The sequence below is a fragment of the Plodia interpunctella genome, chromosome 27, assembly GCF_027563975.2.
Source record: "Plodia interpunctella isolate USDA-ARS_2022_Savannah chromosome 27, ilPloInte3.2, whole genome shotgun sequence".
Taxonomy (NCBI): Eukaryota; Metazoa; Arthropoda; class Insecta; order Lepidoptera; family Pyralidae; genus Plodia; species Plodia interpunctella.
Window position 1 is genome coordinate 1,068,515 of NC_071320.1, and position 27,408 is coordinate 1,095,922.

At 36.8% G+C, this 27,408-nt stretch overlaps 1 protein-coding gene across 2 annotated transcripts; it reads right to left on the bottom strand.

The window, feature by feature from the left end:
• Window positions 1-6,817: 6,817 nt before the first annotated feature.
• LOC128681574 (uncharacterized protein) lies at window positions 6,818-27,283 on the bottom strand. 2 transcript variants are annotated; one of them, XM_053765583.1, is made up of 11 exons: window positions 27,051-27,282; window positions 26,385-26,522; window positions 25,150-25,275; window positions 24,051-24,278; window positions 22,423-22,580; window positions 21,701-21,802; window positions 14,712-14,807; window positions 13,323-13,443; window positions 12,345-12,523; window positions 9,684-9,840; window positions 6,818-8,914 (listed from the first exon to the last, which is right to left on the bottom strand). In XM_053765583.1, the coding sequence occupies exons 1-11, from the start codon at window positions 27,130-27,132 to the stop codon at window positions 8,649-8,651; spliced, it is 1,653 nt and encodes a 550-aa protein (XP_053621558.1). In that variant the 5' UTR covers window positions 27,133-27,282; the 3' UTR covers window positions 6,818-8,648. The 2 variants fall into 2 exon arrangements, with proteins under 2 accessions (XP_053621558.1, XP_053621559.1); XM_053765584.1 differs by lacking the exon at window positions 24,051-24,278 and having other exon boundaries at window positions 27,051-27,283.
• Window positions 27,284-27,408: the final 125 nt, after the last annotated feature.

The window sequence follows — 27,408 nt, forward strand, 5'->3', positions numbered from 1 at the left end:
GCTTGGACACTGACAGCGGGGCATCGACTGGCGGCCATTTCTTTCTTTCACTTAAGGCCCGTTACACACCACACGCAAACCGGTAACTGTGTGGAATGACTTTTACTTTTATTGATATTCAGATCCCGACCGATTTTTACATTTTAAACGCAATTCTTTTAACTGACCGGGGAAAGTTCTATTTTGTTTAATGTCCAACGTTTTCGACAGCAATGGGCATTTATCTTCAGCTATTTGTTATGTAGATTTAAGGATAAACTGTGTTACTAATTTCTTAAGCATGTTCACAGAAATATGAATTATTTACACCGTGTCAGTCAGAGAACCACGCTTTGTTAAATTTTGCTTTACAAAACTGATTTCAGTTAAGCAAAAGTTTCTTCTATACGATAGCAAAGAAAACTAAGAATAACATAATATCTAATTTTTAAAGAAGTTACAACACCACCTGCTTCCGGTGAAAGAAAACGTCGTGAGGAAACCTGCACACTGGTTGATTATTAACTTGTGTGTGAAATGAAGAAGGCAATGGCATGGCACTACATTAATAGTGACAAGAAAGTTGTTGTGTGTTTCATTCCATGTAATGCCATGACCCTCAGCCGTGAGGAAATACAACTATGAAGAGATGATTCTGTTTTAATTAGATTTTATTAAATTAACTAGATAGGTAGGTACCTACTTGTAAGGATGATATACAGCGCTTGTTGACGTCAAAAAATTAAGGGTTACGATATTGAGTCAGGTTCGGAATAATCCCTTAAACCATAGACATTAATTACTCTAAATCTGTGACTTAAACTAAGCCTACCGCCGACTTCCAAAGTGAAAAAGAAGCGGAGCAACAAACTTCACCGCTTCCTTTTCTCTAAAAACGTCAATCTAATGTGGGTCATTTAAGTACGCACACGTAGATTCATACGATCGAGGAGTACTGAGAAGGACATAGAGTCTTTAACCTTTCATCCCAGAAAAAACTGTCACCGTGAGAAGTTTATGCGAGCGGAGTCGCACGCAAAATCGATTGCCTAATAATCGATGTAGAATACAAAATCTTGTTTTTATTTTATGATGTCATTACGTCAAATGTATGCTAAAATCACTTTCTGTGTTTGCTAATATTACGAAATTGTTAATAACGATTTTTAAGTAGGTCCTACCTACTCATTTGCAATCGTAAAATTTTTGATGTATTGATATTTTTGCAAGGACAGGTCTTAGAATCGATTACATAAACTTCTTCCAATAACGTTATCTTCCATGCTGGCCTCGGAACGAAGGAAAATCCTGTTCATCTTTTCGCGCGCAGATTGTAAAAGCCAATCAAGGGAAAAGGCTATAGACCGCACATGCTGAACACCTGCAGGGTTGCAATAATTTATACAAATTTTCATGCTATTTTTATAGCTACATAGTCTTGTCTTATATGCAATGCACCAGCCATGTAAACAAATTGTACCTTATTTAAGGCAAATAAATATATTTTTTTAGCAGATCAGGGGGCACTGATTTCTTTCTTACACTGAAATCTCTCGACCTAGCATTATTATACTGACGCGACGTACCTAAACATGTCAATTTGACAGACACAACACTAAAACAAATATGAAACAAAAATGTAACTAAATATAGTTAAATAAATGATCTGCGTACATAAAATATTTTCCCCTGATTGAAGGGCGCATCATTTGGCTTCAATTAGTCAAATCACATACATACTTTTTTCTAATGTCAAAAACCAAATTTTATTTGGACCTGTCAGTGATGTGTGACGTCACGGATTTTGGAGTCAAAAAGCATTTAATGACACCGAAACGATCTTGTTGAAGGTGAATCTTGTAATTAATAAAACTAATTGATTAAACTGACATTTTATTATTGTATTGATAAATACTATTAAATTGTTATATCTGTGGTAAATACCTAACATTTTACTGTTTACCCAGACAAGTAGCCAATCAGCCTACAGCGGTCAGAACTCTTGATTATTCTCTGCACACGTGCTTTAAATATTTAACTCGCCTAATAAAAACCACATAGCGTCATTTACGGTTATTTACGTGAATCTTCAAACGCCAGTCAACGACCGAATGTAAGGGAAGGAGCTGAGAATGAAATGGAGCTTTTATGATACACTTCACATGACATAGTATTTATAGGTTAGATTGACTGTTTCGTTTTTAGCATTAAGTCCGCCTATTGTGCTAAATTAATAAATAATTAAATATTACTAACGTAACAACATACATAAATATAGCTCTGAGTCATGAGCGAAATATTTACGAAAACCTTCCGAAACTAAGACAGATACAGAATCAAGTCTTCATCTCTTACGGGGTAGACAGAGCCAAGAGTTGCTAAACTCGAAGGCCACGTTGCAGGCTTTTTTGTTGCTGAATGGCTGTTACCGTTATCACTAGAATAATCTCCGGTTTAAATTAAAGCCCTTTCGATCACCTTTGACCATCTTCGTGAGCAGAGATGCAGCTGGCACATTCTGTGTGTCCTAAAAAAAAGGCGAAATACTTTTATTGCCCTCGAAAGGCCCTCCTTGTTAATATTTCTAGATACGCCCAATGCCACGCCATTTCCTTCGATGGCTGTTTAAATTTATATATCGAAGCCCACTTGCAGTTGGTTGCTCCGTCGACCTTTACTGCTTAACCGGAGGAAATATGGCGACAGTCGCAAGGACCGTACAGCCGAAACAGTAACACCTCAAAGGCTCCCAGGTGGGAACGAACCTCGACTTTGAGCGTTACTCGCAAAATGGCCGGGGAGGTAGGTATATTGCTCAAAATGCCAGAGGAGAACCCAAAGCCCTGATTGCAGTCCATTTTTTGTTTTCGTGGTCATATTAAGAATACTAGGTATGTGGTTTCGCTCTATTACTTTATAGGCTGGTACTTTATATCATTGTTGAAACTGCTTGTCGTCAACCCACAATGGGCAAACAAGTAGTACTTAGGTATAAAGTTAGAAGAAAATAAATATAGGTACAAAAATATTTTGACATGCTTTTCAACATATTGAACTGAAATTTCGTACAAACTAAACGTTAGTTTGGATGACAATGCAATATTATGTTAAATATGACCTGATGGTGCACCCACGATCGGTTACAACTAAAAGCAACACCTTATCGGTTTGCTAAACGATTTTTTCGTCACACGTTAAAAAAAAGAACTCTCTGATGACAACTTGAATGAATGACACAAATGAATGAAAAAAGAAAAGTAACAAAAATGCTTGCATTATACCGGTTCTACGTTAGCGCTATTTTGGACCGAATTTTGGTGGATTCGGTATACCTACATTGCAAAGAAAAGCTCAAGAAAAGTTCTCATACACACTACGCTATGTTCATTAAGGGCCCGCTATAGACTACATTGCTTAGAATAAACATATTTAACACCAATATTATTGGTATAATCCTTACTATATTATAAAACAAAGTCCTCTACCGTGTCTGTCTGTTTGTTGGCGATAAACTCAAAAACTACTGCACGGATTTACATGCGGTTTTCACCAATATAACGTGTGATTCCTGTGGAAGGTTTAAGGGTATAAATTATTATGATTTTACCCGAGCGAACCTAGGGTTGCTAGTTTGAAATGAAAATGTTCAAGACTTAATCTAGTGACTTTGTTACTCAAAAACACGATTGCATACAATTTTCTCGATAGAAAAAAGCAAATTGCAAAGTTGCGTCTAAATCTCCTCAAATTTATATAAGAAACAGTTGATACTCGACAAATACGTTAAAATTAACTTTATACTGTAATTATAAAACTAGATGTTGCCCGGGGCTTCGCTACCGTAGGAATTTTGAGATAAAATATAGTCTTGGATAATGTACCTTTCGAATGGTGAAAGAATTTTTACTCACAAACGCATACCTCTTTATAATAATAATATAGATAAGCCAGGTCAGGTAAGTCATTACTCTGTTTTTAAATAACTCTTAAATAATTCACGGTATCTCGTTCTGAGCTGAGTTCGGCGATAATGTGTAGCTGGCATTAAATTAAAATCAATATTTTTATTGATTGAAGGTTATCACTTCCTCCTAGATAATGAGGGGAATCCCGCAACAACCTATGTAGAATGTTGCCAACTTTTGGGCGCACGCTAGCTCCTTCTTCTTGACCGTATCCCACTCATGTGGGGTCGGCACAGTATGGGATTCTTCCATTTCGTTCTGTCGTTTGCCATATCCATTGATACTCCTTTCTTCATTGATAATCCATATCTTCTTAGGTCTTCCTCTATTCCTGGAACCCTTTACTTCCATCTTTAATGCCCTTTGAGTGACGTGATTTTCATCTGTTCTGAAAAACACTGAACCACGGAAAAAATATTGCTTTTGTCATTTGTCAACTGAAAACTTTGAACAGTGTGTCATGTTTTTTTGTCGGAAAACACGAGATTATTAACGTTGCAGATAGCATTTTACTATTTTTAGCTTCCTCATTATTATGGGCCCTGTTGCCCGAGGGCCCCGTATCACTGATACGGCTGGTACTGTTTCTACGCCCGTTGCCTCAACTTTTAGCTCAACACTTGATTTTTAATGTTTGCAAACGTTTATTTTCCGCACAGATCGATCATTTACTAGATATCTACTCGTATGGTTATGAAATTAGTGTTTCTTCTTTATATTCATGAGAATGTGCAGCGCGTAGACAATCAATAACAAGTTTTAGGTGCTATAGTGTTTATATAGGTAACTAATTTAAAGTATTTGACGACCTCTGTGGCGCAGTGGTAAAGTTCTTGCCACTGGACCGAGAGGTCCCGGGTTCGATCCCCGGTCTGATTGGCCCGGGTATTGGATGTTTATCTATATATGTATTTGTTATAAAATATAGTATCGTTGAGTTAGTATCCCATAACACAAGTCTCAAATTTACTTTGGGGCTAGCTCAATCTGTGTGATTTGTCCTGGTATATTTATTTATTTATTTTGTTTGATAAACAAATTAAAAAAAAACAACAGACCCTCCCAAAAGACATTTATTGCCATCAATGTTAATAGTAATCTAAGTTAAGAACACAAATCATCATATCATACGTATTAAATGTAACTAGAGTGTGACGGACAGACGCCACGATTTGTGGTTCAGAATTAATATGTTACGGTTGTGAATTAGGCTGTTTTAAGATTATAATGGCATGTATTCTATGAAATACTTGATTTAAAATTGTTTCGTGTGAATTTTAGTGATACTCGTAAGTTAAAATTTAAGTTTCCCTCAAAGTATGTGTTTTGCATCAGGCATCATACATAACAAAATGCTCTTGCGTTTAGTTTGAATGACAATGCATTATTGTTACACCTATGCATGACCTGATGGTGCACCCGGTATCAGGGCTCCTGACGGGGGAATTCTTCAACAATTAATAGTATGACCATGAAATTGTATGCGTGGCTTTAGTTCGTATGGCAATGCATGTATTATTATGATAGTTTAAACGTGTTGCTGGTCAGGATCGACTCCCGACAAGGGAACTCCTAAGCGGTTTACTAAAAGGACATAATTTTTTGTCACGCGCAGAATTATAGATCTCTATGACGATGATATTATAAATCTTTTCTATCTTGATACTTGTCTTTGATCAAAAATTATATTATTTAGTATTATATAGATGATATATCTTAAACTAGACGCTAGTTTTTCAAAGCATTAGAGCTAAATATAAATATTGGTCAGTCGTGCTCCGTTGCGCGGACGCAGCACGTTGTAGCGCCGTTGTTTTCTATATAGGTTTTGAAACTGACGCGTACGTTGGTGTACCTACGTCGATATTTCATACAATTTCTATGTTGTTCTGCGTTGCTCGTCACGAGACGGAGCGATGGGGCATGGCTCTTAAGAGTTTTCAAGCCAATTACTACCTAGCTTTAGCCCGCGTTAATTTCCCACGCGGATAGATATTTTTCCGGAATAAAAAGGTACCCTATGTCCCTCTCCGCACTTCAAACTGTATGTGTGCGAAAATTCAAGAAGATTGGTTGAGTAGATAGAGCGTGATGAGCTAACAAACATTACTCAGTATAACTTTTCATTAAAATAGAATTTCGAACATGAAACTGAATAAGGAAGTAGACTTACTTGGGCAAAAACCATCAACTTTCTAATGATGACTCGGGTTGGGTCACTGAGTCATCGGTACTCAGCAAATTATTGCATCCGCTTCCAGTTTCCGTTTTTACGGCGATAGATGGCACCACTCTTTTGTTGTGTTAAATTTTACAAAGCATTGAATTCATTAAATATTTTTTAAGGATTTTTTAAGGATTCTGGCGTAATAGGGACCAACACTGTTTGAATGAGTTTCTTTCGGCATTTCTTCTCAGCAGTGGTCGTTCTGAAATGCTAGTAGTTTGTAGCTTTGGTAAACATCATTTAATTTAGAATATGACGTGAAAAAGTGCCTGTGAAGGCCTAATTTCTGAATAAATGATTTGATTTTTTGATTTTGGATAGGAAGCCTTTATCCATCATTAAAAATGATAATTAATTAAAAAATGTTATTCTTGTAGCGAAATATCTTACGTGTTTTGTATTGCGACGCGAAAATCAACAACGCCATCTGTTATCGAATAGTCGAACTAATGCAACAAATCCATTAAATTCAAATTAAATTGTTCCATACTGTCACCGAACTCGGACACATACTGACGCGAATGCGTGAACATTGCGTTGTTAGTATGAGTGCTTTTATTTACCGAATGAAAAACCAGCAACGTATACCGAATCGATATGTTGATGATAGGATTATAGAAACCGCAGGATGAAATAAAAGACAAAATGGACCCCTATTTAATTTATTAAATTTACAATTCTTTAAGTTTCGCTATTACAGTGCAAATAGTATGGCATATACATCAAAATACGTTTAAGAATTTATTACAGTGATCTATAGAAGTGCAAAGGAAGCCTTGCAATGTTTAATAAGCGAATACTAAAACAGAAATGAATGAATGAATGAATAATTTATTTATTTAACCATGACTGAATGAACTGACATGAATTATGTTCAAGAAACAAAAATGTGTCAATTCTAAGCGCTTCTTTTCAGCGCAAATTTTATACCGTTAAGTTTTTTACCTTCCATGCTAAATAAATAATATATACTTTTTTCCACATTTTAGCACCTAAATTAATCATAGGAAGAAAGTACTTTCGTGAAAGAGAGAAGAACACAATTATCAGTTTTGGCATTGAAACAACAGTATTATGATACAAGCGTGCAAATATTACATAGGTTTTTAGCGCGGCGCGAAGCGGAGCGCGGTAATAAAGCCTTGTATGTAATGATTTATGCACGCGTGTATTATGCGAAACTTTTAAAAGTCGACAAAATCTCCCAACCGTCTCGTGTGCCTTAATATTTCTAGCAAGTGTGTTGAGAAAATGTTTTTATAACATCAAATAATAATATACAATTTAGTTTATATTTTCCCATTTTTTTTCACATACACCGATAGGCGAGTGCGCGTGTCGCGCGTAAAAACGTCAAATTTTGTTTTTCGACGATTCACACTCGTCATTATCGAATTTAAAGTTAAAATAAATGATTTTTATTCGCTAAACAACATAACTTTCAACAATTTAGTTGAACAAAATAACATATGTCATATATTAAAACTTAATTTCATTTATAACTCAATAGATGATAAACATACCATAAGACCAGAAAACAGCTTTTATTGAAAGTAAGAGGAAATATAAGAATATATAATATAATCACTTCTGTTATACATAATTCTGTGACTCAACTAGGGTTGCCACACTATAGTCAACTATCGATAGCGTTTCGATAGACTGTCGATAATTTGAGAAAAAAACAATAGTAACGATAGAATTTCCCTGCAATATTACTTACATCACTATCGATTGAGCAAAACTCGAATCGATAGTTGATGTAATAGTGCAGAGCAATACGATTGTATCGATCGTCGTCACGGTTCGATGACATCGATATTATTAGTAATTTACCAATAGTAAGATATATTTAGTTAGGTAGATAGATAGGCCTACCGGTTGTATAGCCTTGTCGATTAAAACTATCGATAGTTCGGCAACGCCATTGAATCATTGCAATTGCCAATACATATCTTTTTGAAGCTGAATATTATCGAATGCTGCATTCCAATATGAATCTTATAACTAACACTATTGATATAATATTCCTTTGACAAGATCTCAGTCATTTATAGGTATAGTGATAGTCACCATATTTTTTATATAGATGTTTACAGAGGAAAATTTTGTATATGAATTTATTTTACTATGATAACAATTAGAGCCTTATTTGTTTTAAGAATAACAATCATAATCCAATACAGATATAATTTATGATATTGTTCATAATAATTTAACCACTAAATTTAGTCTATGGGGAAAACCTGATGCCACTTCCAATCTTATTATACTCCGTGTCAAAATATGCCGAGAAACAGGTCAACGACCTTCCATTTATAAACCGACCAAACATATTGCAATTCTTTCCCATGTTCTTTTTTCAAATTCGAATTGAAACTCCAATTACAAAGAGAAATAGACCGGGGTCATTGACCGTTTTTCCGCCGCCTGAAAAACAGACTATACTATCTGAAATACTAGTTAAATACAGATTTTTACATTTGTTGAGTAGAATTACCGTTCCACGTGTTGTTATCGTCTTCACCGGGCCTCTCTCCTGGTAGTCTATGGATGTTGCCGCGTTTCCGGAGTCCGGGAGGGGGAGAGCCGCGGGGGCCCTCCGGAGGGGGCCGGGGGGCGTCGCCGGGGGCGCCGCCGGGGGCGCCGCCGATGGCGGGGGGGAACAGGCGCGAGCAAAGCCACGTGTAAAACTGCTGTGTCGGCTCTAGGATGAATGATGTGAAGAATTGAGTGACGAAAGCTGAAACAGAAAATAATCCTTTAAGTGTTTAATCTAATTCAAAATAAAAATTCTTATTTCAAACTACAGTTAATATATTTCTAGCTGCGTCCCGTGGCTTCGCTCCTTTGAGAATTTCGAGATAAAAAGTACCCTATATGTTATTCAGAGTTATCATTCTACCCGTGTACCAAATTTCATAACAATCCGTCCAGTAGATGTTGTGTATATATAGTAGGTATATTTAATGTGCATATAATTGCCGTTCACGTTAACCGATGGTTTAGCTTAGCACAAATTAAGTAGTGGTAACTTAAGCCAAATCTGATCTATTTTTAAGCGAATTTTATCATATTATTTTGACATCGTTCACGAGTTGACGCATGATTCAGTCACCACCATCGAATCGATTCGACGTGAGACGTAGCGAACCAATCACAGTGCGCCATTGTGACGCAACGTCAACCACACCGCAATGTGATTGGGGCACTGCGTCTCACTTCGAATAAATTCGATATTGAGAAGTGAAATGCTAACCCGCACCTTATCCACAGAAACCTACATAAAATCACATCTCGAGAAACTATCATAAAAAACGAAGAAAAAAAAAATTTTTTTTTGCAAAGTCCATCAAAAAAAATAAATTCATATCACCTCGAAAAACTATAAAAAGAAACTCGAAAAATCACATCATATCTCGATCACATTATCTCGAAAAAATACCAAAAAAAAAAAATTTATATTTTTTTAACTTTTAGCAAAATCCATGAAAACTTAGTCAAGCACTGACCGACGAGGCCGGCGAGCGGCGGCGCGGGCGCGGGCCGGCGCGCGCGCACGAGCAGCGCCGCGGACGGCGCCAGCTGCAGCGCGCGCAGCGACGCGCTCGCCGTCTGCAGCTCCTGTCGCGGGAACGCCGTCCACAGCGATATTTGCGACTCCGACATCTGATATCGTTGATAAATAAATAAATATATATATACGGACAAATCACACAGATTGAGCTGGCCCCAAATTAAGTTCGAGACTTGTGTTATGGGATACTGACTCAACGATACTATATTTTATAACAAATACATATATAGATAAACATCCAAGACCCGGGCCAATCAGAAAAAGATCATTTTCCATCATGACCCGACCGCGGGGATCGAACCCGGGACCTCTCGGTTCAGTGGCAAGAACTATATACCACTGCGCCACCGAGGTCGTAAAAAAAATTTGATATTTCATTAATCCCACTTAATCACTACAAAATATGCTAATAATTATTCTAACATTATTATTGATATTATATATTATTGATATTATACAAGGTGTTTGGTCAATGGTATATAAATATGGGAAAAACGTCACAATAGGGAGTTAATTAAGAAAACTAGTGCAGTGCCAACCCTGGAACAGCTGATTTCATTCATCTGTACAACTTATTGTTCATTGACCTCTGTACCAGGATTGGTGCAAAATTATAATAATGAAAATTCAAAAAATAGCTTTTATGCCTAAGATCTTTGAGCCTCTGAAAGGACAATATTAACTTTTTAATTTTGAAATACATGCGAGATCGCTTTTACGGAACTGTCTCTATTGGAAACGTAAGTAAAAGCAATAATAAGAAATTTTATCTTATATTGACAATTAAAGTAATTCAACTTTTAAAATTATTACAAAGTAAACAATTAGGTATAATTTAGGGAATATCTCTTCTGCGAATCTGATCTTTAAAATAACGTGTGCGCCTAGAAATAGGATAGAAAGAGACGGATGGAATGAAATATTGCCTATTAATGCACACAGCGCTGCATTTTAGAGTAATCTCGAAAAGCGGTTTTAGGAATGATGAATAGGCTCTAAAAAGTGTGTAGTGTCAAGGTCGCGTCGTCCGCCGATATCGGGGGCGTCATCAAAGGCGACAGATTCAATTGAAAATTTGGTATGTTTTCGAAACATTTTGAGGCACAAGTTTGATTTGTACTAGAAGTCTAGAACTTAAAAGGAGTTTTAACGGACGCTTTGCGGGTAGTGTCAAGTAGGACGGCAATACACCATGTAGGTATTGCTGTCCTTTTCTAGAATTATGGATGTCACTGAAGAAAAATAAATATTGATTTTTTTTTAATATTTTTCTATGGAAAAAAATATTACAAGATATAATTTTTTTTTCATCACCATATAACTTATATGACCCTCGGGGTATGGCCTTGTCACGGCTTTATATACCATTGACCAAACACCTTGTATATACATATTAGTTAACAGCATTTTAATGTATTGATTAAAATAGGTTTATATGTTTTCATACTGAGTCATATTACAGACAGAGATAAACATTTAAGCCATAGTGCAACACACCATACTGTACAATGCCATAATGTTTTTAAGCATAACATTCAATCTTACGCACAATGGTTTACGCATAACAATTTGAACCATAACTAACCTAAAAGTTAATATTGACACATTTACCCGTATGCCAAAAATCAATTATGCCTTAGACCTATTTATGCCAAAACACTGTATGCCAAAATCGTTATGCCAAAGAACAATAAGACAAAATAGTTTATACGATAAAAAGGGGCCACCCTTATAAACAACCCTGGCCGCCTAGAATCTAAAAAGGAATAAGTGAAAATGTGCGTTCCAGATTCAAATATTTTGCTTTGTTGACAATTTGATTTCTATGTGAGGATGAATTCAAAGTTATGTAATGTTTATTTTTATATTTTAAATGATAATTAGTTTTGCTTACAAATACCAACGTCGCTGTTTTATTCCACACAATCACAAGCAATCCAATAAGAGTGGGAACACTCCAATGTTTACTGCATGGGCTCGCAGAGGACTTTTCAAGTATTGGTGACATTATTTATATTATCATAAATCCCACTTAATTACTACAAAATAAATCATTATTCAAACGCTGTCCACAGCGTACTTCTACTCAACACATGTAAATATATACTGACTGGTCACTGGTATCAAACGCAAAACCTCCTAAAGACTACTTGGGTGCATCAAAACATGCAACTTTTCGTGATTCGTAGTTTTTTGTTTTTCATATAAAAAAATACAATCTAATTTGTGATTCTACAATCTTAATATGGTCTCAATGTAATAGCCGAGCAACGCGAGACGAGTACAGTAGCGTTATGTAGCGGATTCGAACGTAGAGTTAACGTTTTATAGAAACGACATTAAAACTAAAAAAGGATAATTGTTGTATTATTACATTTAGACAAAAGTCGTAGAACAAAAGATGTTAATCTCTATGTACCTTATGCGCCTTTGGAAGGTTATGCGTTAGATACCAGTAACCATGTATACAATCAGAATCAAAATATGTAGTACTGACGTTCACGAGTTGACGCAAGGTATCGTTAGTCAACTCGTGAACGACGGTGTATGTGTGTGTGTGGATAGGGTAAGCCCTATCAACAGTATAGCGAGTTACCTGCAAATTGTCAGCTATATATCGGGTGACGTCGCTCAGCTTGCTGTCAGCGGGGAACTGCGCAGTGTGGCTGCTGCCGTCGGGCAGCTTGAACTGGATCCGCGCGCGGGCGTTGTCTCCCGACGTCGCAGCGCCGCCGGCCGCGGCCACCGTCGCGGGGGTCACCGGCGCCACGGGGGCTGGGGTTAACGACAGTTCCAATTCAAAATTATTGAGATGATATACGCCAAACATTTTTAATTATACTAAAAAAAATTAAAGGCTTAATATTAAAGACACTTGTGAATAATCAAAATTTAATTTTATCGTTTATCACCAAAGTTATTGAGGTTTGCGTTTATCCCAAAATATCAATGAATTTATGGACGTAGTTTGAAACTACAATTATTCAAATTCATAGTTTATCGTGTTCTCTCGCTCTCGCGTGCAATGACCCCGGCGTAGGTAAAAAATAAATAAATAAAAAAGAATTGCCAGAATTTATCAATGAAAATGGACTTTGTGTGAACCGCTGCGCTGAGCCTAGCTTTACTATGAAGCGTAGTGTCAGGTGGCGCACTCTAAGTATGGCAACCAATTATTATAGATGTTTTTTTTATACATTTCATTAGATTTAGATTTTTATATTTTGACTATGCACATATAGTAATATGTACTGATAGCCTAATTTTATTTTTGGCTTAATTAAAAATTTATGATGAATACAACACTTATTGTCGTCAAAAAAAATTACTTAAACTAAGTCCACTGGCGACTTCCAAAGCGCAGGTGAAGAATATTGAAGGTGCAGGTAAAGGAGAGTAGGTCAAAAGTATATTTAAATGGACGACTGTACTGAATGTCATAATTTAAATTAGAAACATAGAGCCTTTTCAACAAATTATGTAAAATTGTCTTCGACACTCAAATAAATCAATATATTTAAAAGTCTACATTTATTTATTAGAATGTACAATTGTAGCGTAGGTAGTTTGTCACCTGTCTGTTGCACAGTGGGTACAAAATCCCTTGCTCGCCTTTCCGCGCGGTCCTGAGCTATCTGCTCCAGTATCCTCTGTCGAGCCATGTTGTTCTCTAACTTCTCACGTTTACGTTCTTCCTATCAAATATAAATTAAAATCTTTTATCTCATTTCATACAGATAATACACAACAAAATAATTCAACAACGAAGTCAGACAATTGTAAAAAATATGTATGCTTTAGATAAAATAGATATATGTCTATATATATCATCAAATAGATATATGTCTAGATATATATATATCATTGTGACAATTCATAGACTGACATCGCAGCTGGATCGTTATATGAAGATTTCAAGTTGGTTGGAAAGTCCTTTAAATATATATATATATATATTTAGGAAAAAGTAATTAAACCAGTAAACCATTTTTACTAATATAGGTTAAGATGTACTAACAAAATATGGATTTTTAAATTATCCGAAATAAATTATATTATTATATATTTATCTTGTTTCTAAGTCTCCCAAGCACGATCTTAGGGAATTTTACTGTTTACGCGGGCTTGTGGCCAAACGTAATCAGCATAAAGGGAAGTGAAGAACAAAGTTATGATTCAGAGAAAAATTTACGAAAAATACGACAAGTGTTTAATATTATTATTATAAACGTAATAATTAAGTTAGCTGTCGAACAAACATAGCTTTAATAAGATATTAATCGTGACGTCACGTTAGAGTATCATTTTGTATGGTGCATTTGGACGAGTCCAAAAATGTGTGATTATATTTTTGTCATATCTTTGAAAGCATTGTCATTATCACAGTAATGTTTTTCACTGGTGTTTCTAATGATATAGGGGCCTTCGAATAGCCATCGTCAAAACAACAATTCATCAAACTCAACGACGTATGACTGATTGTGACTGATTGTAAAAAGAAAAAAAAACTCAATTTAAAATAAAACAGTAATAAAAAAATATACGTGTATATAATACATACATCGATAAATATACATATATATTTATTATATATATATTACTAGCCGCGTCCCGGATATTCCAAGTTATATTCTACCCGTGTACCAAATTTCATATATTCCTTCCCTTCCTTTGAATAGTCATCAAAATAAAAATTAATCATCTACCTTATTCCATAGGTACATAAATAACATCGTACATATTGCCATTGTAATTGAAGCGAGCGACGTCTACAAATCAGGTACCTATGTACGATCTGCCAATAGAATTTTTAAGTTCGTGTGACAACAAAATCGGTTTAGTCGCTTTTGAAATATTCACAATTTCATTAAAAAAAAAAAAAACAAAACATTGCGTTCGCGAGGTGTAAGCTCGCGGCGAACAACTGGCGCCACAGCCCCTGACGCAAAGGCTGCAGAGTTACCTGTATTTGCTTCATCTCCTGTTCGGCCTGCCACCGCTTGAGCTCGGCCACGCCCTGGCCCGTGTTGCGTCGCTCCATCTCCTTTTGTTTTTCTAACTGTAACACAAAAATTATATATTATACAGGGTGGCTTTTTATACATTGGCAATATTTTGTCTACATGTTCAGTCCGTGATCCTGAACACTTTTAGTATGGAAGTAACTGTGACATCGAGATAAAATTATATCAGCAGTTCAATACAACATTAAGGCGTGATGACCATTGGGCCACGGAGTTCGTCAATATAATATACATATATTACTTTAATGCAGTTCAATATATATATATATATATATATACTAGCGGCCCGTCCCGGCATATATATATATATATATATATATATATATACATATATATATATATATATATATATATATATATATATATATATATATATATATATATATATATATATATATATATATAACTTTCGAACCGCTGGTCTGATTTTGATGAAATTTAAAAGGTATGTAGATGGTCACGCTTTCGCGCATCCAAATAGAAGGTCACGCTTTCGCGCATCCAAATAGAAAAATTGATTTTTAATCAAGCACTCACGCGCGCGTACTGAATCCTTTTTACCGACTCGTTGGAGGGGAATATGGCGCGCGCGTCTCAGCCGGTGTTTCCCCGCGCGCGCCCCCCGCCCCGTTTATAGTGATGGGGCCTTAGCATCCTGCCCCCCCTTAAAGGAGCTGGAGGCTTCCTTTAAGCAGTCCCATCCATCTGTTGGAAGCAGACAGACCCTATTGAGGGCTCTGCGCTCGATGCCACGTTGAGTTATGAAGTCTGCTACACGACATACTTTGTCTGTGCCGGGATATAAGCGACACACCCTTCCCATCCTCCACTTGAGGGGTGGAAGTGGCTCTTTGAAAACCACCATGTCTCCGACTTTTAATTCCCTGTTACGAATTTTATTCTTGTTCCTTTGTTGCATTTCTGCCAAATATTCCTTTGACCAACGATTCCAAAACTGTTGGCGACATGTCTCTATTAGTTTGTAGCGGTTGTGATGTCCGCCCTTGATGTTCTCGCAGGGTGGCTCTGGTAGTGAAGTCAGTGGACGCCCCACGAGAAAATGCCCCGGTGTTAAAGGGGAAAGGTCAGAGGGATCAGAGGATAATGGGATAAGAGGTCTGGAGTTGAGGATGGACTCTATTTGTGTGAAAAGTGTGCTTAACTCTTCGAAAGTAAAAGTGGAATTCCCTACTATGCGTTTAAGAAGATACTTAGAAGATTTAACGTTTGATTCCCATAGTCCGCCTAGTGTTGGGGAGTATGGAGCTATATGTGAAAATTTTATGCCTTCATTGGCAGTGTACTCTTTAATGGATCGGAGACTTGTCCTTAATACCCGGCCCAATTCATTATTGGCGCCTACAAAATTTTTTCCATTGTCACAATGTATTACATGTGGTTTGCTTCTCCTTGCTATGAAGCGTTTAAGACGTAATATAAAGGCCTGCGTGCTGAGTTCGCTCACTACTTCAAGATGAACAGCCTTAGTCGAAAAGCAAATAAACAAACAAAGATAACACTTTGAAATTTTATTACCACGGCCCTTTTTACTAGAAATTAGAAAAGGACCAGCGAAGTCAGCACCGCATGTTTGAAATGGATAGAATCGAGAAACCCTACATGCAGGCAAGTTCCCAAGTAATGGTTCCATTGTTTTACCTTTAAGTCTGGTACATATAATGCACTTACGAACAGTGCTCCTAGATAAAATTCTCCCACCAATGGGCCAAAATTGTTCTCTAAATGAACTAAGAAGTTGTTGCGGACCAGCATGAAAGAGTCTTTGGTGTTCGTCTGACATTAAAATTTTTGTAAAATGATGCTTGCTATCCAGTAACGCTGGATGTCTTTTGTCATAATTGAGAGATGTGTTTTCTAGTCTACCACCAACTCTCAGTACACCTGTGGGATCAATGAATGGAGTCAATTGTAAAATATGAGATTTTGGATTTAAAGATTTACCTTGACTCAATAGTTTTATTTCAGATGGAAAGGATTGGCTTTGTGATGTTTTAATAAGATAATTAAGAGATGTTTTAAGTTCGTGTTCTTCTAAAGGACCATAAAGTTTTTGTTTTATTTTAATACAGTTATTTATGAAACGAAACACATATGCAAAAATCCTTTTTAATTTTGAAGCATTTGAATAATTTTCAAATTTTATCAAATCAATAGATGAATCATTCTCATCTTGAACAAGATGAACTTTAAGCTCTGGCAAATTCACAATCGTGTTAGGAAATTGTGGCCATTCAGAATTATGTTTTAAGAGAAATGTGGGACCATGCCACCAGAATGATGAATTTACAAGAACAGTTGGTTCGACACCCCTTGACGCCATGTCAGCTGGGTTGAGGTCTGTAGGGACATATCTCCATGAGTCGCGTTCTGTTAAATCATGTATTTCATTGATACGGTTACAGACAAAGGCTTTCAAAAGTTTAGGTTGTGTTCTAATCCAACCTAAGGTGATTGTTGAATCAGACCAATAAATTTTTGTTTTTATTTTACAACGAAGCGCATTACAAATTTTTGAAACTAAACGTGAGCCCAATAGAGCTGCACAGAGTTCAAGCCGTGGGATGGTGACAGATTTGAGAGGCGCGACCCTAGTTTTGGAAGACAATAAATGAATAGTTATGACATTATTAGCATCAGTGGAACGGAGGTATACACATGCAGCGTACGCGCTTTGAGAAGCATCTACGAAGCAGTGTATCTCAGTTGAAACTGGTAAAGAGCACAGTGCAAACCTAGGAATTGACAAAGAAAGTAAAGAGTTTAGTTGTCTTGTTAGAGATTCCCATTTTTTTATTATGTTGGAAGGAACCGGGTCATCCCATTCAAGCTTTAATTGCCATATGTCTTGAAGTAAAATTTTTAAAGTAATAGTGCAAGCGCTCAGAAGGCCTAGTGGGTCAAAAATTTTGCAAGTGTTTGATAGCATGAGTCGTTTTGTTATTGTCGTTTTTTCAAAGTCTAAGTTGATAGAAAATCTAAGGGTATCAGTGTTGGGTGCCCACAGAACACCCAGGACACTGGATTCTTTACTAAAATCTAATGATTGAGTTTCAGTTTGTTCTGAGAAGATTTGAGGACAATTAGTGCGAAATTTGCGTATAGGAAAACATGCAGAAGCTAATGTTTTAGTAACATTTTCATAAATATGTTTTAAATCAAGTTCGTTAGATGCCCCAGTAAGGAGGTCATCAACATAAAAATCCTTTTTAATTACTTCTGAGACCATTTGATCGGGGCACTCATTAGCCAATTGAATTAAACATCTAGTACTTAAGAAAGGAGCTGAAGCTGTCCCATATGTCACTGTGTTAAGTTGTAGTGTGTCGAGTGGCCTCGGACTCTTCAGATCCTCTGAAGAATCTTCATCATTGCGCCATAAGATGAGTTGTAGATGTCTTTGTGATTCATCAATGTTAATTTGTCTATAATGTTTAGTGATGTCACCACTAAGTACATATTGATGTTGACGAAAGCGAATTAAAATGTTGAAGAGATCATCTTGTACAACAGGCCCTACAAGCTGGATGTCATTTAAGGATCGATTTGAACTTGTTTTCATAGAAGCATTAAAGACCACTCGGAGGCGGGTAGTTTCACTAGAGTCCCTAATGACCGGGTGGTGTGGCATAAAGTAGCCAAAATGAGGAGTTTTAATTTTTGTTAAGTGACCAAGATCTTTGTACTCTTCAATGAAGTTAATATATTGTTCCTTAAGGTTGGGATTTTTATTTAATCTTTTTTCTAAGTTTAGGAACTGCCGTTTTGCTATATTAAATGAATTGCCTAAAGCGGCTTCAGGGTTTTCAGAAAATGGTATCATGACTGAAAATCTTCCATTTTCTAAACGTTTAGTGGTGTTGAGGAAGTGTTGTTCACAGTATTCATCATTAGCAGACATAGGCGGTTTAGAAAGTTGTACTTCTTCAAGGTTCCAAAACTGAGACAATTTATCACTTATTTCCTTCGTGAAGTTACAATGTATTTTCTTATTAGAGTTATGTGAAATATTAAGGTTCAAGTTATAATTGAGTGGACCTGCAATAAACCATCCAAGCTTGGAATCCTGAAGGACAGGCAAGCCAGGTCCTAACTTGATTTGATTAGGAGATATGATGTCAAAGAAAATCTCTGCACCCAAAAGCATGTCAACTTCAGATGGCTGATAAAATTTAGGATCTGCCAAACAAATATTTTTAGGTAAATTAAGTAGTGAAGGATCCACTAATGCATTAGGTAAGTGACCAGTAATTTGAGGCATCACTAAACATGAAAGACTAGCATTGAATGGACTGACTAATGAATTTATTGTTAATTTGCAAATTTCAGATATGCATAATGGTTCATTATTTATTCCAGTTATGTTTGCACTGACATTCTGACAGGTTAGACCTAATTTATGTTTTAAATTAAGAGTTAAGAATGAAGATTGGCTGCCAGCATCAAGAATCGCTCTAGCGCGGTAGGAAGTTTTTGTTTTGGGATTAGTAACATTCAGTATAACAGTGCCTAATAGAACCTGATTGGATGACTGTGCAGATAAAGTCACAGGTGAAGAATTTGTGTGTATGAGTGTATTATGTTTTTGTTTACAAATTCTACAAGTACCTGTCAACCTACAATCATTGACAGTATGGCCTTTACGAAGGCAGTTTAAGCAAAGTTTAAGTTTTAAGGCTTCACTTAACCTGCCCTCAGGAGATAAAGTGTTGAAATCACTACATTCTATCAATCTATGAGCTTTGTTACAGAATGCACATGTCGCTGAAGTACTAGATTTATTAGAAGTGAGCAAATTTTTTTCTTTAAACTGAAATGAGTCTCTTTTGTCATTCTCAGATTTTTTATCTTTATGAAATGTTGATGGTTTATCACTCTTATTAACAAACATGGTTTCAAGAATGTCTGCCTGATTGCGCAAGAATTGAATAAAGTCTGATAAAGTAGGCAAGTCACTGCAAGCATTGTTTCTCGATTCTTCCCATTTTCTTAATGTAATGGGATCAATCTTTGTTGACATGATGTAAATAATTAATACATCCCATTGATTAGTTGGCAATCCCAAACTATCAAGGGCTCTTAGGTTTTTAGACATGTGATCTATTATAAATCTAAGTGACTTGTGTGATTCACGAGTAAGAGATTCAATATTAAAAATTGCCTTTAAGTGATTATTAATTAAGATCTTTTTGTTATCGAAACGTTGACAAAGGAGATCCCAAGCTACTTGATAATTATTTGATGTGAACTCAAGAGATTTAATAACAACAGCAGCATTTCCCTCCAAACACGCTCTCAGATAATGAAATTTATTAATACTTGAAATGGAATCATTTGAATTAATTAGGGAATCAAAAGTATCTTTAAACTCAAGCCATTTTATGTAATTCCCATCAAATTTAGGCAAAGCTATAGTTGGCAGTTTAATGTTGTTTAATTTACCACAAGCAACAGTAGGAGCTGATGGTTGGCTGCAGTCACTGATTTTGTCATCACACAACTTAGTATGTGATTCAAGAATATCCTGAGCCACAGCAAGAGTGTGATAGTACTGAGCCTCAAATAAGTCTCTTTCCTGGTGATGAGTCGCATTGTCAGTCAAGAGTTCTATTTTTGTTTGTATCTCATCAAACTCACCAAATAAATGTTCTATTTTTGACAATCTAATTTTTAATTCCTTTATTTGTAAACTTGAAAGCGTGTCCACAGGGATGGTATGAAGAGGGGTGACGTAGGTTTTAAATTTAGTTAAAGCTCCTTTTTTAGTACCTCTAATGGTAATCAAGTCCTTGAGTTGCGAATTATTAGAATTGGAAGCATCAGATTTATCCGTAGAAGTTGACATTTTTAAAGAAAAATAGCGCCACCAATGAATAAGGCAGGTATGGACCTAAGCAAATGTTTACCCACGCCAAGCCAAATTAGGGGAAACGCAAGTGTCGGCACTTTATTAATTTGTGCACGAAAGGTTATCAGCAATTTCAATCCGTGCTAAACATTCAATTTCGAAGTAATAGGTATTATATAAACACACGGTGCACAAGATGCGGCGTGGACGTTGGCGTGCGTTGAGCGTGCATAACAAGATGGCGGAAGGCGCAAGAAACGATATTTTATAGCGTACCTATGTACAATAGGTATGGTGTACTTTTATGATGATTGGGTATAGCAATTTCAAGACTAACACCAATTTTTGCTTAGGTATACAGTATAATGCGCTCTGTATGCCTAACGAGCATAATAAATAAAGGCTTACCTGTATGTAGCAGGTTAAGAAGCAATGATGGATGAAATTCACTTACGGAAAGATTAGTTAGACACTTCACACAAATTAAGAGAGAAGCGTGGGATTAGAGGAGTGATATTAAGAACCCCCTGTCACTATGCACAACATGGTATTTTTCCATCTTGTTCCATTTTTTCGGCGTCGCAATAATGGCGTCGGTTGGAGCTGCTTGGGTGTGTCGCGTTGTTGGCCTCAAGATGGGATTTTACGATCGATACTGCAGTTTTAAGTGCACATATCCGATATTTACTGTCCTGTCTTCACGGTCGCCACTTTTGGTCACGCTTTCGCGCATCCAAATAGAAAAATTGATTTTTAATCAAGCACTCACGCGCGCGTACTGAATCCTTTTTACCGACTCGTTGGAGGGGAATATGGCGCGCGCGTCTCAGCCGGTGTTTCCCCGCGCGCGCCCCCCGCCCCGTTTATAGTGATGGGGCCTTAGCAGTAGAATATGTCAATAGACTTTTTAATTTCGTGGGGCATCAGAATCGATTTAAGTACATTTTCGAAACATTCTCAATTTTGTAAAAACGCAACAAAATTTATTGTGTGTTCGCGTGGTCAAAGTTCACGGCGTAACAACTAGTTATGTATCAGAAAGTATCAACATTCTATCCCTACCTCCTTCTCCTGAGCAGCTTTCTCCCTTCTCTTAGCTTCGATCAGTTCTTTGGCTCGCTCCAATTTCTCTTCGATACTGGCTTCGGACTGCACTGACTCTGGCTGCAACGTTAATGAATTCTATTTAATTCTAAACTTGGGGGAGATCTTTGCCCAACAGTGGGACGGAATAGGTTTAAAACAAAATCCTTACATACATGTTTTCGAGAGTCGTGGTCATTACGCGTGGTTATTAACACACATAACAACTTTTTTGGAATTAGCACAGATTACATATTAGCCCAGTAGCACTAGTAATGGAGTGGTTTGCCATTGCCTTCTCCATTTCACACACAAGTTAATAATCAATCAGTGTGCAGGTTTCCTCACAATGTTTTCCTTCACCGGAAGCAAGTGGTGGTCGATGAGAACTACTACACATGAGTCAGATTGATATACAAACCGTTGATGAGCTACGGTGCCACGTACACAGACAGACAGACAGACAAAACAGACAGACAGACAGACAGACAGACAAACGCGGTGGAGGACTTTGTTTTTAACCTCCGACGCAAAATGAGCGGTGTTATAAGTTTGACCGCTAAGTGTGTCTGTCTGTCTGTCTATCTGTCTGTCAGTTCGCGACAAACTCAAAAACGACTGCACGGTTTTTACTCGAGCGAAGCCGGCACGCGCCTCTAGTATACGATAAACCAAAGAAAATAGAAAGGTGAAAATCTCACGGCACTGGCTTTGGCGGTCGGCTGGCTCGGTCCGGGCTGGTCCGGGGCGGTCGGCTGCCGGACACACACGTCTCCGTCGCAGACCACCGTGTACTGTTGACCCGATTTTGTCTCGTGATGGGTCTTCTGTACCTTCGCAGCTGGCTCTGATGTATCATCTAGAAGTGAAATATAGAATACCGCTTCACCTTAATTTTTGTCATTTATATAGTATATTATAGTATACTAGATGTTGCCCGCGGCTTCGCTCCCGTGGGAATTTTGAGATAAAATATAGCCTATAGCAATCTTGGATAATGTACCTTTCTAATGGTGAAAGAATTTTTGAAATTGATTCAGTAGTTTCGGAGATTACCCGCCTCAAACATACAAACTCACAAACGCTTACCTCTTTATAATAATAGTATAGATTGTGCACATAGATAAAATAAATATTGTGCACATACAGTGTACATTTACATAGTATATTACAGTATATTATGTTATATAAGCAAATATTATATAAGCAAATGTATGTTTTGTCTCATTTTATCAATGTCAAGTATTGTTTAAAGCGGTGGTGGTGTAATGGTTAAGACTCCTGTGGATCGAAAGGTCTCAGGTTCGTATCCTACTCGCGCAACAGGAGTTTGTATACCAATCTGACTCATATAGTTTCCATCGACTACCGCTTTTTTCAAGTGAAGGAAAACATCGCGAGGAAACCTGCACACTGGTGGACAGTTTAGTTCCCTAGTGTGTACGCGACTACCCGCCGCTAGATGGCGGTGAGTAGTCGTAAAAGTCATGTCAGATGCCTTTAGGCGACTTGAATAAAATATGACACCAGTGTTAGCAATAGCACAGTCGATATGATGATTAACGTCAAGTGTTGCAAATTGCGATAGTGGCGCATTCGGTTGGTGCAACATAGTAAACCGAAGCGTTTGGCATGACAGGGACCAACACTGTTCACTGAGTTTCTTTCGGCATTTCTTCTTAGCAGCGGTCGTTCCGAAATGCCAGTAGTTTGTAGCATGAGAGAAATAACTATTTAATATAAAAATTTACTAGAAAAAGTGCCTGTGTAGGTACGGTCTAATTTCTGAATAAATGATATGAATTTTTTAAATTGAATTTCAGACGAGGCGTATCTACTTATGTTATGTCGTGGGTAAAATTCACTTTCGTGATTTATGTATCTAACTTCATATAGCATATAATCTCATCCCATATAATCCCAGACTAAGAAGCGAAAATAAATTATTTTTTTAATTTAATGATTGATTTTGATATAAGTGTGCAATAATTATATTAATTGCTAGCTGCGCCCCGGGGCTTCGCTCCCGTGACAATTTCTGAGATAAAAAGTACCCTATGTGTTATTCCAGGATATATTCTACCCGTGTACCGAATTTCGTAACAATCGGTCCAATAGATTTTGCGTGAAACAGTAACAAACACACATTCTCACAAACTTTCGCATTTATAACATTAGTAGGAAGTTGGATTTATTTCTATATTTAATTATACAACATATATGAATAAAAACAAGGCAAAATAAAAGCCTAAATGCTTTTTCGTTACTGGCACAGAATAAAAATCAATTAAGAAAAAAAAAATACAAAAATAAAAATAAAAACACACACCTGGCGTTTCTTCAGGCTTTTCAGGTGTAAATTTTGCAGGTGTAGGTGTTACAGGTATTGCAGGTGCAGGTGTAGGTATTGCAGGTGTAGCTGTTGCAGGTGTAGGTGCTGCAGGTGTAGGTGCTGCAGGTGTAGGTGCTGCAGGTGTTTGTGCGGAGGTCTGTGGAGAGCTGGTCTCTTTGATACTCTGTGACGAGGTCGATGGCTGGACTGAGGGCTTCTCTTTGTCTAGAAAATTAAAAAAAAAAAAGGTCAAATGTGAGTCGCACTCGAACACCGAAAGTTCTGGATTACAATGTGATATTTTATCAGTGTTGAAGCAGGCTCGTAATATCATTACCAGAAGTGTGATCAATGTTCCATAGGTAACCCTATTTTATCCAAAATTTATTATATTTCAACATTAGCATGATATTCATCGCTTTGACGTTAAAAATTTACAAACTAATTCTACCGCCGACTTCGAAAGCGCAGGTGAAGAAGAAGCGGTGCAACAAACTTCCCCGCAGCCTTTTCTCCAAGGACGTCAATTAACAAATGTATACTAGCGGCCCGTCCCTGCTTCGGTCGGATACAACCAACGTAAAAAAACCCGGGTCAAAATCCGTTGCATAGTTTTAAAGATCTAAGCATACATAGACAGCGAGAAGCGGTTATGTTTTAGTTACTATGTAGTGAAGTATCTAAAGTTCTACTTTAGATACTTTATATATTAAAAGTAGCTTTCGCCCGCGGCTTCACCCGCATTAATTTCGTGCTTTTTAAACTTATTATTGTCAATATATCGGGTTCTAAGCAACGTGTCGCGATGCCTGTCCCAGACTTTAAGACAGACAGATATAAAAATTGACTTGTTAAAGTGTCTGTGAAGGTCTAATTGCTGAATAAATTATTTGAACTTGACTATCCGCTATACTGTGTTATGCATAATTATTTGAAGCATAACCTAACCTAAAAGTTAATTATGCCACTTTCACCCGTATGTCAAAAATCAATTATGCCTTAGACCAATATGTTTTATGCCAAACCCAATATGCCAAAGAACAATATGACAAAATAAATTATGCGAAAATAGGAACCGCAATGTTGTGATACTTACGATGTTCTTCTAGTATCCTGTCGATCCTGGTTGCCAAGTTGGCTGGCTGCACTCCGGCGCAGACTACTTCTAGCGGGGTGCCATTTCTACCGATGAAGAATAGTGATGGAACTGGGACGAACTGGTCTGCTTTTGGAGTTATGGTTATTTATTATAAATTTTACTAACAACCTGACCCATTATATACATTCTCATGTATATGGGTCATTTATTAATTTACGTTCAGAAATAAATTATCTAAATAACATTGAAAGCCGCATCAAATTCTAGTGCATACTGTTATATATTGGTCTAGTACTTACTCACTTTATTAATAAATTAAATGTGTATAGTCTGTGGCTTCATGTTGACATTTAATGTGACATGTGACCAGGGACCGGGCCGTTATCCCTTTCACGGGTTTTGAAGGGGTTTTTGCAATGGGTTTGCTTTCGTAAGCTGTTAGATGCTGTAACCCGTTCAATTTGCTTTAGTAAGCGCTATATCAACGACTACAAAACCCTTTCTTTGAGGTAAGTCATACGAAGGGGTCACCCGTTCAGATAGCAGGCTAATTTATTCTTTAACCTCAGGCCATATGGTCTTAATTTGAAGAAAATTGCAATGCACAACAAATACCTACTAAGCGCGCGCAGTAAAGCGGTGCGTTATTTCTTCATTTTGTACCTCCAATACACAACACAGACAATAGCTTAGCGTGTTTTACTTATACACAATTAATAGTTATATCGAACATAACACATACTTTAAAAGAATGGTTAAAAACAGACAGACATGGAGGATACTATGCAGTGATAGTCATGTTCAACATAGCTCAGGAGCATGGCATTTATATGGAATATAACACACACACACACACAATGATCAATCTGGGCAATATTAATGGAGTGGATTGCTATTGTCTACTCCTTCTTACACTAGCGTGAACAAAAAATTGTGAAGGTTTTCTCATGTGATGCTTCCGGAAGCATGTAGTTGTATATTAAATTTACCATAATTATTTTATGGCTATACAAACTCATATGTAAGTTGTTACTTCAACTGGATTTATACCTGGGTTCTTTCAGGTTATCTCAACGGGGACTCCTCCAAAGTGTAACTTGTAATACATATATATATAATACCTGTTTCCCATGGGGATAGGTAGAGACTAAAGATTTCCACTTGCCAAAATCTAATCTAATAATCTCATAAATATATAAATAAATAAAATTTTATAAAATATTCAAGGATACAGATCTGCGCGAAGTGTGTGTAGTTGGTTGTGCCACTCTTGAGCTTGATGGCCAAGAAGTTGCCCTGGTCGGAGAGACGCTTCACCACCACCGTGTCGTCTATGGTCGCCGCCATCTCCGATGACAGCTCGTTGTCTCCTGCAGATAGAGTTGGTTTATTTACTATGTATACTCTGATTTTTCCTACGAGTCCTGACATGTAGACAATCTTCACAGTAATTATTATAGAATTTTGTTGAAGATAAGTAAAACATAACCATGAAACTAATATCCTAATGAGTCTATCGCGTTCATACAGACAGACAGTCAAATTTTTTAAATCCGTCTAGGGCATTTCGTCCCGAGTTTATTCACCTTGATTTATAAGAGATAAATCTTGATGGGAAAGTTTTCTTTTGTTTACATAATCTGTGATAAGTCATAGACATTTAGCGGCGTTATTGTAGGGTTCGGATTTTATGTTAAAGGCGGTCCCTAGTGATAAGTTTGAAGTAAAAAGTAATGTAATAAAGGTAAAAATTACATGGAAAATATTCCAACAAGACAAGAGCGATGACGCAATTTTTTTCAGTTTTCTCAAAAAGTCCTTGAGTTGCTACTGCTGTAATAGATCGCAAGGAATAGTAATGCATAAATTACCTGGTACAGGTGAGAAATAAGTCATACCTTCAATAAATACGACAAAAATCGCGTTTTTCTGTTTCGATAAATTTACTGCCTCGGCAATACTCCCTCCGAACCAATGCATTGTGGATGCTGTAAAATCACAGTTTTCTAGCGTAATAAAGACTCCGCCGCTTCTGGTTTGTTTATTTTAACTTTTTACTCTATTTGTATTGTGTGAATTACGGACAAAAATATTACGGTGACATGACACAACAGATTTATTTTGACAGCTGACGTGTGTTTTGTCTTTTTCAAAGTTTTTTTCTTACGTTCGGAAAGTCAACATCTAAAAATAATTGTAAAATTTATGATCCACATATTTGTAGGCAATTAATTTATTTAATGTAATTTATTGAAA

What these genes read in the sequence shown, in the direction of transcription:
- LOC128681574 (XM_053765583.1), bottom strand. Translation starts at nt 27,132, where the DNA reads ATGCATTGGTTCGGAGGGAGTATTGCCGAGGCAGTAAATTTATCGAAA. An exon ending in AAAGCCTGAAGAAACGCCAG is followed by an intron (nt 22,581 to 24,050) that starts GTGTGTGTTTTT and finishes TTTCACTTCTAG; the next exon opens with ATGATACATCAGAGCCAGCT. An exon ending in ACCCACTGTGCAACAGACAG is followed by an intron (nt 12,524 to 13,322) that starts GTGACAAACTAC and finishes CGTTAACCCCAG; the next exon opens with CCCCCGTGGCGCCGGTGACC.